General features: G+C 32.2%; 1 protein-coding gene across 2 annotated transcripts in view; it reads right to left on the bottom strand.

Moving 5' to 3' along the window:
* Positions 1-14,899, bottom strand: part of LMBRD1 (LMBR1 domain containing 1) — a 275,804-nt gene that overhangs the window by 102,488 nt on the left and 158,417 nt on the right. For both annotated transcript variants that reach the window (XM_074310578.1, XM_074310577.1), the window contains exons 10-11: positions 2,312-2,376; positions 1,847-1,949 (exon numbers count right to left, since the gene is read on the bottom strand). In XM_074310578.1, coding sequence (XP_074166679.1) covers positions 1,847-1,949; positions 2,312-2,376 — 168 coding nt within the window. The remainder of the gene's footprint in view (positions 1-1,846; positions 1,950-2,311; positions 2,377-14,899) is intronic.

Here is a 14,899-nt window from a genome sequence, read left to right as displayed (position 1 = left end):
AGCTTGCTTTAATAGTTTGATATATCAAACTTTCTCATCTATTCTCAAGGATCTTACAGCATATGTGTGTATGTATATTGTATGTGTATATATATATATATATATATATATTTTTTTTTTTTTTTAAAATCTCCTCAATAAAGGATACTATTGGATTTTGTTTGGTTTTTGGCTGAAAAAAACTGAAGGCATTTGTCAAGAGCTTCCCTTTTTCTACTTGTCTTACAACAATAAGATAGCTTCCCTAGCCCTTCTTTTTTTCCTGATTCAGATAGAAAAATGGATCTTCTCCTTGCCAAGGTCAACTTCATATAAGTGTGTATGTATAAAAAAACATCCTAACTTGATACTACCATTCTAACTATTGTACTATATTCTCCTTTCCCTTCCCATTTAAACTCAAGAAAATAGTTCATACAAGAGGCAGCTAGGTGGCTAACACTTCTGTTGTGTGACCCTGAACAAGTCACTTAACTCCAATTGTCTCAGCAAAAAACAAAAACAAACAAAATATTAGTTCATACAAACTCTTTTCTATAAGCCTCATATAATCTTCAGACCTCAAATTTCAACTTAATTACCAACTCTGTCTTTTTCTCAAATCTCAATTTCCTAAACTTAGATAGCATCTGACAATACTTATCACTTCCTCTTTATAATAATAATTTATAATAACGATAACAATTAATTTATAAATATGTATTTATAAATTATAATTTTATTTATAATAATAATAATTTATAATAATCTCCTTTCTGTATTTTTGTTATATTGTTCCTTTCTAGTTATCATCCTCCTGTTTGTCTATTCCTTCTTAATCTCTTTTAACGATTCTTTATATTACTTTATATTATATTATTTATATTACCTAAGGCTCTTCCTAAAAGGCCTTCTTTTGTATTCTCTCTATACTATCTATGTGATTTATAATCACATCATCTCTGTGGAAATGATTCTCAGATCTAGACTTATAGAAACTGATGCAGAATTAAGTGAATAGAACCTGGAGGACAATTTATATGATGATAACAATATAATCAAGACAAATAACTGAAAGAATTAGGAACTTTGATTGATGTAATGATCAAACACAATTCCAGAGGCCTAATGATAAAACATGGTTACCCACATCTTCTGATAAAGATATGAAGGACTCAAAAATGCAGAATGAGATTTTTTTTTTAACATAACCAATATAGAAATTTGTTTTGCTTGACTACACATTTACAGGAAGAGTTTTGTTTTTCTTTCATTCTCAATTATGAGAGAGGGAGAGAGGAAAAAGGTAGATTTTTATTGATTAAAATTAAAATAATTTTTAAAATATTCTTTTGTCAAAAAGGACTAATAATTGACTATGAAGAGTACCAAAAACTTATTTTAAAAAACTATATGAAAACTAAAAAAGTATAGCAGCCATGAGTCATTTAATGTAAAGCTAAACAATTATACAAATCAAAATAAGCCTAGAGAATCACCATACTATACTTTGCAAGTAAGATTTTCATTAAGAAAATTGTAAATCCATAACAATTAGAGGGAGGATATTTCAGTTATTTGAAAAATTTTCTGTGAAACGATTCTTTTCCCAGTGATGTAAGTTAAGTGAAGGGTTAGTAAAGTTTTAAAATTTTCTATCCCCAGTTAATAAAGTTATTTTAAAAGCATTATTTTTGAATACTTATCACTTTTCCCAATTATCAAGGTAATATCTATATGAAGCAGTTAAGAGATAAATATATTCTGTTCTACAAACAAAATTTTAGGTGAGGTTGAGTTTCAAAGCACCTAACAACAAAAATGCATGATTATTATTACTACCAAATTATTATTATTCACTACTCACTGTCTGTAGTATAGGCAAAAGCATATTCAGTGGATTCGTCAGGTTGGTTCCAAATATTATGAATCCAGAATCAATGCCAGCTGAATGAAGAGCTTTGTCCAGGCTAAAGTTAAAAATAAATAAATAAGACTTGAATTTTTACAAAGAACATTGTATATTTGATGAAATAAAGAAATGACCATAACCTAAACACAGAACACAAACTGGTGGTAGAAATAAATGCATAGAAAACTGAACTTCATTTAAATGTTTTACAGAGCAATATTCAGTTGATTCAATGTGATAGGATAAATACTGGTCTTTACAGGAACACAGCCATTCTTTATGAGAGTTAATACTGTAGAACATTTCAAGTAAAGTAAGTAACTAAAGATAAATAGACTACACTAATGGATTTTAGCAAGGAAAAAGTATATTATATGACATGCGCAAATGATTTAGTAAACTACACTGAAATGTACTTACTTTGACAGAAAGAGAGAAACTGTGAACAGCAGTGCCACAAGGATGAAAAATATTCCCCATATGATCTAAAAACAAAAATATATTACTGAAATGTAGCTCAAGATGTTCTAAAAGTTTATATTAAAAGCACAAACACATTACACTCAATCTTATTGATCATGAGCTATTAGTGTGCCAATGTTTTAGTAAAAATCAATCCAAGGTGCATTTTTATTTAGAATATGACTCCAGTTGTCACATAAGTTTTTAATAACTTAAAAGACTATTTGATTGAGAACACTTATATAGCACAAAAAGTATTCATGTAACATCTACAGCAAACTTTATCAATCACTAAACAAAAGAAAGAGATCCCTTGTTAAATAAGATAGTACATTTACCTATAATATGTAAGAAACAATTGTTTATTTCCAACAAAATTCTGGAAACCAATATTTTAAATTTTATTTATTAAGTATCCAAAGTGCTAAAGAAAAATGCATATAAACCCCAGCTTTGTCACAGACAGCAATGATTCCAAATTGAACCTGTCTCATTTTATTCATATAAAAACTAAAGAGAAACACATTATGTTCTCATTGCTTGTATAAAAATGATTACATATGTGCATATGTATAGTGTTTAAAGGCTTATGAAATACTTTATGTAATCTTGGGGATTTACTTAGGCAGGTAGCAAGGATTATTGTCCCCATTTAAAGGAGGAGGAACTGACCTGAAGATAGTCCTGACTTGTTCTAAGTTTCAGAGACAGCAAGTAGAAAAAGAGGTTTGAAACCTGAGGCTCCAGGATATATATCCAGTGTTATTTTTGTTATGCCACAGTCTCCTTGAACTGTTCTACCTCAGTTTCCCTGCACTGGTTTCCCTCATTGTCCTGAGTTTCCCTGAATTGTTCTATCTCAGTTTCCCTAACTGCTCTGCCTCAGTCCCCTAAGTCGTAAAACCCCCCTAGTTCATTAAGACTAAGGACCATTTGCTCTAAGGTTATAAATTGTCAATGGGAGAAGAGGAGCAGATCAGACTTCCTGGCTCCTAGCTCCTTCTGCCCCCAAGAATTTATGACACTGCCCCTCTAAAATATTCCAAAAGATAAGATTATCTCGGATACTTCACTGACATCTTTACTTCTGTTATTCAAACATTCTGACTCTGGCTTTTAGTAAAAATTTACAACTTCCCCCCATCCTGACAAGGCTTCTAATTTTCCCGCTCTTTTTCCTTTCCTTTGTCTGAAGAGCTATAAAAGTGTTTATCATTCCCCCATTCAATCCTGGATACTTTGAGACGAGAGTCCTGTCCAGTCAATTAAACTCTCCAATTAATAAAATATTAAAAAAACTCTCTAATCTCTATCTTGCCTCAGTTTCTCCAGCATTACATTTTCACTAGAAGAATGCTATTTCACAAATACAAATGTTAATGTTTAAGGTATTCTGGAATTCTAATATATAAGGGTTATAGATAAACATAAAATTAGAGCTTAAAATATGCTATTATCATACACATGCTATTAAGAATTTCCAAAAGCCTAGATAGTGCTGAATTTGGAATCAGGAAGAACAGAGTTGGAAATGTGTCTCACTTATTTGCAATGTGATGCCTTGTTACAACCTTTCTAGGATTTCAGTTTCCTTATCTGTATAATTCATAGCCTCTAATGTATCTTCTAGTTCTACATCTATGATAGGTGGCACAGTAGATAGACCATCCTGGAATCAGACAGATCTAAGTTCAAATCTAGCATCAGAAACTTACCAGCAGTTTGACCATAAGTAAGTCACTTAATCTCTCCATCTACTTCAGTTTCCTCATCTATAAAATGGGCACCAAAATAGCACTTACCACACACTACTATAGTGAGAATTCAATCAGATTAGTAAAGCACTTTGTAAACCTTAAAGCACCATGTAAATATTGGCTATTATTTATGAGCCCTTTAGTTTATTAACCTTACAATATGGCACGGCAGAACTACATGCAGAAACAACCAACATCAGATACTAGTTATAACCAGACTTAGAGAAATACTATTATTGTTATTCATTTATAACATTTTTTTATCTATTAATATAAAAATACTCAAAAGTAAAAAAAAAAAAAAAAAACCAAAAAACAAACAAACAAACAAAAAAAACCTCCTTACAACTGAAAAGATAGTTAACTTTCACCAAGTTTTGAAAGTAAAACTTTCCAAAGGCTACATTTCCATTCACTTGAAATGGGAGGCAGAGTTGTTTAAAATAATAGAATTTTAGAGTTAGAAAGGATGGGAGATAGGTTCCAGCTCAATCCCTCTCATTACAAAGAAGAGAACATAACTATCCCAACAAAGTCATGTTATTAAGATTAGGTCAAAGATGGAATGCTAGTATTTAAACCTAGGTTGTCTGACTTCTTGAATATGTAAGACGACAAATACAAAATTCAGAGTACATTATGTTGTGTTTCATCCATTCGTTCAATTTAAAACTGAGGTTATATTCATTGCTACTTGATTTTTCTAAGAATAAGTATAACCCAAATATACTTTGCTACACTAATATTGTTTTAGATTTAAGTTATTAATTAAAACAGTGTAATAGGCCATCATAAAGTAGTATTTATAACACTAAACTAGAGAACTAGCTTGTCCATTATTATGTTTCATAATGATGCTAGGAAAAAAAAACCCTAAATTAATATTTTGAAATTTATATTTTACGCAGTAAGAATCAAGTAAAAAAATGCAATCTGGGGGCAGCTAGGTAGCAAAGTGGATAGAGCACCAGTCCTGAAGTCAGGAGAAGCACCAGTCCTGAAGTCAGGAGAACCTAAGTTCAAATCTGGCCTCAGACACTTAACACTTGCTTAGCTGTGTGAGCCTGGACAAGTCACTTAAACCCAATTGCCTCAGTCTGATTAGAAACCTCCCTCTTCTCAGAATCTTCATTTAAGTAGAGTCCAGGGCAATAATCTTTTTATTTCTCACCCAGCTATTTTTCTCTAGATTGCTCCATCATGTCCCTTCATTAGGTATGTTTCCCACACCAGCCATTTTCTTTTTGGTTCCTCTGCTCTGTTGCCTTCCTTGGTTAGATTATAAGCTCCTTGAAGTCAGTAATTATCTTTTGCCTTTCCTTGATTTGTCAGGGAGTAGCAGAAAGCCTGCCACATAGTACATATATTAACTAATAGACTAGTTTTACAAGCCTTTAAATGAAAATACATCCATGTGAATTGAATGATTGAAGTATCCACATTTGGACTTTAGAGAGTATTTTTTAATTATGTCTACAAACACAAAATCTGCATTCTTAAATGCTAGGTGATAAAGCATAAGATCTCTAATATTTTTCTCCCTTAAGTGTAACACAAACAAGTAGTGTAAGAATGTCTGTTATATTAAAATTTCTTAATTAAGATGATAATAAAAAATGGTTCTTACAAAGGATAATTTAAAAACGGACCATTTTATTACAAGTAACATTATATTTTCAAAGAGTTTATCCAGGGATTTATTATTTTTTCATCTTTTGGTTGGTTGGTTGCACATCTTACCCTGGGTTGCTCTACTTCAATAGGGGATCTCTGCTTTATCTTACCAAGGATAAGAGAACCCCTATCTAGCTTAACTTTATGTCTTGTTTTCCACTACTTAAATGTAAGCCCTTTGAATATCTATAGTCTCAGTACAAAGAAAAGTGCCTAAAAACACTGCAACTCTTTAATAAATGCCTGCCCCCCCCCTCTCCCCTACATCTATCAATTATTTGTAGAAGTTTTTCTATTTTACAGGTATTCCTTTCTTTTTGTCCTTATATAGCATTTAGTACAAAGCTCTAGATTCCAAAATTGGCTATGTCTTTCTAGAGCTTGGGATTTGATTTTCTTTGGTCCTACAACATAATAACCCTGCATTTAGAATAAAATTGCAAAATTTCTTCATCTCCTTCCCATCTCTACCAGGCCTGGAATAGTACTTCACATATAAGGTAGTCACTTTTTAAATATGTGCTTGAATAAAGAAAATCAGACACTGTGCATTTCAGAAATGAATACTTTTAGAGTTTAACACACATTTTTTTCCCCCCTAAAATTAAGATATACTAATATTAAGGAGTCTTTCTTGGTTAAATTCTGACAACTGACAATTAATGGCTACTGGAATACTGATTGTTTATGAAAAGACTTAAAATGCCAAACAATTTTAAACAGTTAAGAGGTGTATTCTTTTAGAAAGGTTAAGTGGCAATAAAATAAAATTAAAATCAAACAAGATAAAAATAAAATAAACAACTGGTTAAATGGATAAACATGTGCTCCATTCTATGAAGTTGAAGTGCAAATGCTAGAACTCCCTTAGTGATCCTTTGGCAAAGGATTTCTTTACTAATACTTTCCTAAATGTATATTAAATGATGGTTAATAGCTATCTAAAATTCTATTTCATGATCAATGACTAGAAATCAGTGATATTTAATTAGAAAACTTTAATAAAATATCTATTTAGAAATGAGAATTTCTGTAATTCAAAAAAAATTATATGAAACAAATCAGTCACAGATAGACATAGGAATTCAGTGACATTTAGAGCAATGTTTATAGAACCATACCCTAAATGCGAAATGCTAGTGATATTATTGAAAAGTGAAGAAGCCTGGTGACTAAAATAAACACAATCGAGTGGTGATATTTAGTCCTGAAAGTCTTGGTTAACCTTTTAATTTTATTGATGAGGAAAGTAAATCAAAGTAGTGAAATAAGTGACTTACCCTATATCTTTCAGGTAGTTAAGTGGCAGGCAAAGTTGGCATTCATACATAGGCCACTTGTTTCAAATGGATTATGTAAATTGGATTAATTTGGAATGTCATTGTTTACCTTGTGAGAGAGCATTTTCAATAGTGTTCCAAAATTGAGAACAGATCCAAAGTGTTTAATTTCAATATGTCTTTAGTAATAAATTCTCAGCAAAAACAAAACCCAAATCAGAACAAAATAAACATTTTTCATACTCAGAGATAATGATATTAAGTTACTTTCAAATAGCCAAGTTAAGCCCTTTTTTTTGAGATGTGTCCAGATAATATGTTCCTGTTCCAAATATGTTGATAATTAGATTACACAGAACTGGAATTTCTTCCATTCTATTTTACTCTTTTTTTTTTCTTGGTTAAAGCACTTTTTTAGTTGTCTGCATATGTTTTTAAACATTTCTGAAACATTTCTGACCCAGACTTTGATTAATTCTATAATTTGGATTTCTTAAAAACAAACTAATAGATAGAATAACACAAAGAATCATAAAATGTTTCTTTATTACCATAATAAACGCATTTTTGTAGTTTCTCTTTATTTTGTAAATATTATTTTTTTCAGATATGATATTTAAATTCTCTACTTATTAGAAATTTTATGATAAAACTTGAAGACTTTAATTATGATATAGTTATTATTTTTAATATTAAACCATTTTTTCATTGGTATATTGTATTTGTTCTGTAACTTTTTCTTTTGAAGGGAGTCCCAAAGTGGTATATAGTGAAAACCAGTTTTTTCTCTCAGTGCCCATCATGAGGATTTTTTTGTCTCTGGTAGTTCTGAGCATTTACCTTTGTGTGTGTGACTGGCTCTACGTTTGTACCTCTGAGAGCTACTGTGAGTGTCCTTCAGTATATCTGTGACAGTCTGTCTCTGGGTGGGAGCATGTTGTTCCAAGTGACTATCTCAGCATGTCTGCCAGCCACTGTGTATCACCTGCCAGGACTATAAGATTCCAGGACTCAATTATCCTTTTTAGTCCCTGTTGTCATTTATTTACTCTAAGGGTTCTCTGGCAGTCTATCTGACCTTTGACAAGATCCTTTTTTTTTTTTTTTGGGGGGGGGTGGTAATGGGGACTGCCCTGAGGAATTAAGTGATATGTATATAAATAATTTTTTTAAAAAAATACTTGGGCATTTTTTGGAATGCTTGCTACTGTTAAACTATACTTTTTGCTTTGGGGGATAAATTGAAAGTATTTTTCCAAAGCACAATTTATCATAACTTTTTAAAATGAAACTTTTAAAATAGAGCAGGCAGGAAAAATAATGTGATATTAAGTATCATATGAAACAATAGTCTTCGTATGGTTCTATAAACATTGCTCTAAATGTCACTGAATTCCTATGTCTATGACTGATTTGTTTCATATATATATTTTTTTTTAATTACAGAAATTCTCATTTCTAAATAGATATTTTATTAAAAAGATATGCAAACTTCAAAGTGCCACATAAATGTGTGCTGTTCTTAATTCTGCTAATATCCAAAACATTATCTAAATAATTACTAACAAAACAAGTAGAATGGTCATCTGTGATATGAAATAATAGTTGCCAGTCTGAGGAATTATTCTTATACATCTGGTGCTAATTTCTGGTGATTATGAATTAATGAATCCTGATCCTTATCACTAATCTAAGTGAGGCAATGGATTATTTCTACTCAAATGGAAGCTACCTGATTTATTCTGTTAAACATTCTATATATTCCTTATTAGGGATAAGCTAGATGTCACCTGGTAAAATCCTTATCCTTATCCTTCAAGTTCCAAAAATCTAATAAATTTGAATTTAATACATGGAAATTTTAGAACTGTAACAAATCAATCTCAAACTATACAATAAACCAAGAGATTTACTTTCATGCTACTATGTGCTAGATAAACATATGTAAATAAGCAATTATAAAATCTTTTGTCCCTAAGGCTTTTTTGTTGTTAAATCAGTTTAAATGCTGTCACATAACATAACTAAATAGAATAGTTCTTAAGAGGAAAAAAAATATTATAGTTTGGAAAATATTTTCTCTGATAATTATTCTGGACTTTAAAAACTGTTATGATGTATATTGACACATTCAGTCAATCACTACATTCATTAACTATATATATATATATATATATACATATATATATATATATATATGTATATATATATGTATGTATATATAAAAGAATATTGGAAGTAGTCTCCATTTTAAATACAATTTTCTTTTTTCCCAAGACTGATACTATATGGGACTTATAGGATCAGATGTCATGTGGATTAGTGAAAGGACATTTCAGGTTTGGGGATAAGAGAAGTGGATGGTTCAGCTGTTTGAGTATGTGAATGTATGTTGAGTACTCTATGAATGCATGTTGTTCAGTTGTTTTTCAATTGTATCCAGTTCTTTGTGAGTCCACTTGGAGTTTTTTTGTTTTGTTTGGCAAAGACAGCTCATTTTACACATGAGGAACTGAAGCAAACAAGATTAAATAAATGACTTATCTGGGATCACACACCTAAGTAAGCATCTGAGGTCAGATATGAATTTATAAAGATGAGTTTTCTTGACTTTAGACTGGGTACTCAAACCACTGCACCACCCACCTGTCCTTATGAATACACAGCTTCTGTTAAATAATTGAATGGAACAAAAGCCAATAATTTTCATCAGTTCAAAGTCAATGAAGAAGAAGCAGCTAGTAAATCATGCAAATAAGAGACAAAGACTAAAGAGATCATCTGATGTTAACCCCTTTGGAAAAGTATGTAGACACCACAGATGGAACAGCTGTCCCAAGATTCCAGATGAAGGCTGAGTCTACTGTGATAGTTCTATTTTTCCCCTTTCCCCTTTGTTATATACCAAACCACCATGGTTTTGATTCAAGTGTGTGTTGGCATTTCTTCACTGTAACATTTTTGGTCCCCTCTCTTTTGCTTATCACAGAAGCCTGTCCCTCTTGCAGGGACTCTGATTGTTGCCCCCAGGCCACCCCAGCTCAAACTCCCCCCCCCCCCCAATCTTGAGTCCCATAGCAATCATTAATAATGGGTCCCAGTAGAACAACGAGTAGGCCAGGATATTGTTACCATGAGACAGTTACCACAAAACATAACACAAAAATCAGCCAATAAGAAAAGTGGCACCAACAGGATGCAAAACAGGACATTAGACCATAAACTTCAATAAATCTTCCTCCTGGCATGGTACTTGGGCAGTTCTCTTTCTTTGCCATCCTTGGGTAAACCTATGCTAGTTATAATATCATTACCACACATTAATACCCCAAGTGGGCTTATCTGTATGTATTCTGAGTAACCTGATGAACATCAGGAACAAAAGATGAATAAAACCGAGTCTATACAACATGGGTGATATTTTTCTGTCTCAAAGGATACAGGAGCCTTTGTATCATCCCAAGCAAATGTAAATTTTCCCTAAGTGCTTTTATATAAGTTTGTCATCCTTGAGAGAAGGGTAGATCTCAGTTTAATGAGAGGTTAGTTACACACATTTATTCCTAGGAAACCATGAACTGAAACAGAAGTAAAAAATCAAATTTGTTTATGACACTTTTTAAAGGATAGTTGGGGATTCTGCTAATCTTCTATAAAGCATATTTTAAGGGTTTTATTTATTTTTTAAATATACCAGCTGTCAAAGTTCAAATGTTATAAATTAAGAGCCAATTCACACTTTCCCCCATAGTGAAGAATTAAAGAAATTCAGTGCACCCAGGAAAAAATAGTTACAGGAGTTAAATGTGTAGTGACAAAAGTAGTCACAATGCTGATCTTTACCCCTTTGAACATTTTCAAATTCTTCACCGGAAAACCATTTGCCATCAAAAAGAAATAAAATATATTTTTCTCCTATATGACAATATTTAAATGAAATCCTGAATGTCCTACTGTCTAAATTACAACTATAAGCTGGAAAAAAGGAAGAATGATAACATTTTGGTTTCCTATTCACTGTTGGAGACGAAGGCATATGTTCCCCCTACATTTAGCCTGAATTCAGAGTGATGTAATATTTACTAGTGATGTGACCTTGATACCAGTATTCACAAATAATTCAATTCCATCAGAATGATTAGATTTCCTAACTTTTTGCTTTCAGATCACTTCCTAAAGATGTTCTGCTTTGCCCAATACTCTGTACCCTTTCTTCTGCCTTCTTTCTGATACTCTCTCCTAAAGCTAAAGTTTTTAGGTAAGCATATAATGCAAAGTTATAGCAAACTACAAGTTCCTTTAACTGAAAGTTACCTTAATTGCTAATTTTTCCTCTATTCATATATCAAAGTATTTTTCCTAACACACACAAATGTGATCATTCTCCCTCACATGGTACACTGGCTCTGTCCAGATTGGGGAATATCTATGTAAAGCTAAAACAACTGTTTTTGGCAATGAATAACAGTAGTAGCTACAAAATTTTTTTAAAATATATTTTTATTTTCCAAGTTACATGTAAAACAATTTTTTATACTGCCTTTAAAATGTTGAGTTTCATCTTCTACCCTTACATCCGCCCTTCTCCCCCGCCTCCAAGTGAGAAAGCCCAAGGGAAGCTGTGCAAAACATTTCCAAAAATGTCATGTTGCAAAAGAAAACACATATCTCCCTTCTCTCGCCCCCAAAAAACCCCCTCAAGAAATAGTAAAAAAAAAATTAATAATAATGTCAGTCTATTCAGATACAATCAGTTCTTTTTCAGGTATGGAATATATTTTTCATCACAAGTCCTTCAGAGTAGTAGTCTTGGATCATTATATTGCTGAAAATAGCAAAGTCATTCATAGTTGATCATCCCACAACTTTGCTATTACTATGTACATAGTACATTTCACTTTGCTTGAGTTTATGAAAGATTTTCCAGGTTTTTCATCTTTCTCATCATTTGTTCTATAACAATAACATTTCTTCATAATTCCCTACATTTTATTTATTATCCCATAATTTATTCAGCCATTCGTCAATTGAGGGGTATCCCCTCAATTTCCAATTCTTTGATCCTAGAAAAAAGCAGTTATAAATATTTTTATATAAGATTCTTTTAAAAAATCTTTTTCAGGGTTCATGCCTAATAGTGGTATTGTTAGGCCAAAGGATATGTATTTTATTATATTTAGCTCAGTTCCCTACATATTCGAAAAATGAAGCCCTCCTAAGAGAAATGTTTTACAATTATTTTCCTAATTACTATTTCTACCTGTATTTCCCCGTTTATTCTACTCTCTCTGTCCTTTCACCTTATCCCTCCATTCAAGTTGCTTTTGACCATCCCCTCCCTCCAATGTGCTCTCTCTTCCATTACCTTCCCACGTTTTTGTATCCCCTTCCCTTTCTACTTTGCTGAAGGGTAGAATAGATTTTTGTATTCTATCTTCCATGCTGATTATGTGTGCTATTTTCTCTGAGTCAATTCTGATGAAAGTAAAAGTTTTGTTTTTTTTTTTTTTCATTCTCTTCTCCCTCCTCTTCCCCTCTTTTATGGCAGATAAAATTTACATCCTTTCCCTTTCTCCCAATACCTTCCTCCTTCATCCTTTAGTTTTTGACATTATCTCTTCACATTCAACTCACACTTTGTCCTGTCTTTTAAACTCCTAATACCCATAAATATGCATAAGTTTTTGTGATTTACAAATATCATTTTTCCAAATAGGAATATAAATAAACCTTGTTAAATTCTTTACGATTTCCCTTTCCTGATTATGCTTTTCCTGAGCTCTGCATTTGAGAAACAAATTTTCTTTTTTTTTTTTTATAACTTTTTATTGACAGAACATATGCTTGGGTAATTTTTTACAACATTATCCCTTGCACTCACTTCTGTTCCGACTTTTCCCTTCCTTCCCTTCCCCATTCCCCAAGATGGCAAGCAGTCTTATACATGTTAAATATGTTATAGTATATCCTAGATACAATATATGTGTGTAGAACTGAACATTTCTCTTGTTGCACAGGGAGAATTGGATTCAGAAAGTAAAAATAATCTGGGAAGAAAAACAAAAATGCAAACAGTTTACACTCATTTCCCAGTGTTCCTTTTCTGGGTGTAGCTGATTCTATCCATCATTGATAAATTGGAACTGAAATAGATCTTCTCTTTGTCAAAGATATCCACTTCCATCAGAATACATCCTCATACATTATTGTTGTTGAAGTGTATAATGATCTTCTGGTTCTATTCATTTCACTTAGCATCAGTTCATGTAAGTCTCTCCAAGCCTCTCTGTATTCATCCTGCTGGTCATTTCTTACAGAACAATGATATTCCATAACACTCATAAACCACAATTTACCCAACCATTCTCCAATTGATGGACATCCATTCATTTTCCAGTTTCTAGCCACTACAAAAAGGGCTGCCAAAAACATTCTGGCACATACAGGTTCCTTTCCCTTCTTTAGTATATTTCTTTGGGATATAAGCCCAGTAGTAGCACTGCTGGGTCAAAGGGTATGCACCGTTTGACAACTTTTTGGGCTTAATTCCAGAGTGTTCTCCACAATGGTTGGATTCGTTCACAACTCCACCAGCAATGCATCACTGTCCCAGTTTTCCTGCATTCCCTCCAACATTCATCATTATTTTTTCCTATCATCTTAGCCAATCTGACAGGGTGTGGTAGTACCTCAGAGTTGTCTTAATTTGCATTTCTCTCTGATCGATAGTAATTTGGAACACTCTTTCATATGAATGGAAACTGTTTCAATTTCATCATCTGAAAATTGTCTCTTCATATCCTTTGACCATTTATCAATTGGAGAATGGCTTCACTTCTTATAAATTAAGAGTCAATTCTCTATATAATTTGGAAATGAAGTCTTTATCAGAACCTTTAACTGTAAAAATGTTTTCCCAGTTTGTTGCTTCCCTTCTCATTTTGTTTGCATTAGTTTTGTTTGTACAAAGGCTTTTTAATTTGATGTAATCAAAATTTTCTATTTTGTGATCAATAATGATCTCTAATTCTTCTTTGGTCATAAATTCCTTCCTCTTCCACATGTCTCAGAGGTAAATAAAAAAAAAAAATCAAATCAAGGTGGCCAAGCGCGAATTTATTATAAAGCAGCAGTTATCAAAACCATTTGGTATTGGCTAAGAAATAGATTAGTTGATCAGTGGAATAGGTTAGATTCAAAGGACAAAACAGTCAATAACTTTAAAAATGTAGTGTTTGACAAATCCAAAGACCCCAGCTTTTGGGATAAGAATTCACTTTTTGATAAAAACTGCTGGGAAAATTAGAAATTAGTATGGCAGAAACTAGGCATTGACCCACACTTAACATTGTACACCAAGATAAGGTCAAGATGGGTTCATGATCTAGGCATAAAGAATGAGATTATAAATAAATTAGAAGAACATAGGATAATTTAAAATGCTGAGGATTTATGTGGATTTATTTTGTATCCTGCAACTTTGCTAAAATTCTGAATAGCTTTTTAGCAGAGTCATTGGGGTTCTTCTAAGTATACCATTATGTAGTCTGCAAAGAGTGATAGTTTGATTTCCTCATTTCCTACTCTAATTCCTTGAATCTCTTTTTCGCCTCTTATTGCCGAGGCTAGCATTTCTAGTATTACATTGAATAGTAATGGAGATAGTGGGCAACCTTGTTTCACTCCTGATCTTACTGGGAAAGGTTCCAGTTTATCTCTATTGCATATTATGCTTACTGACGGTTGTAAATATATACTCCTGATTATTCTAAGGAATAGTCCACTTATTCCTATATTCACAAGCATTTTTAGTAAGAATGGATGTTGGATTTTAT

This window comes from Sminthopsis crassicaudata, chromosome 4, assembly GCF_048593235.1.
Source record: "Sminthopsis crassicaudata isolate SCR6 chromosome 4, ASM4859323v1, whole genome shotgun sequence".
NCBI classification, from domain to species: domain Eukaryota; kingdom Metazoa; phylum Chordata; class Mammalia; order Dasyuromorphia; family Dasyuridae; genus Sminthopsis; species Sminthopsis crassicaudata.
The sequence above is the reverse complement of the archived record's forward strand: the minus strand, read 5'-3'. Positions and strand labels throughout refer to the sequence as shown.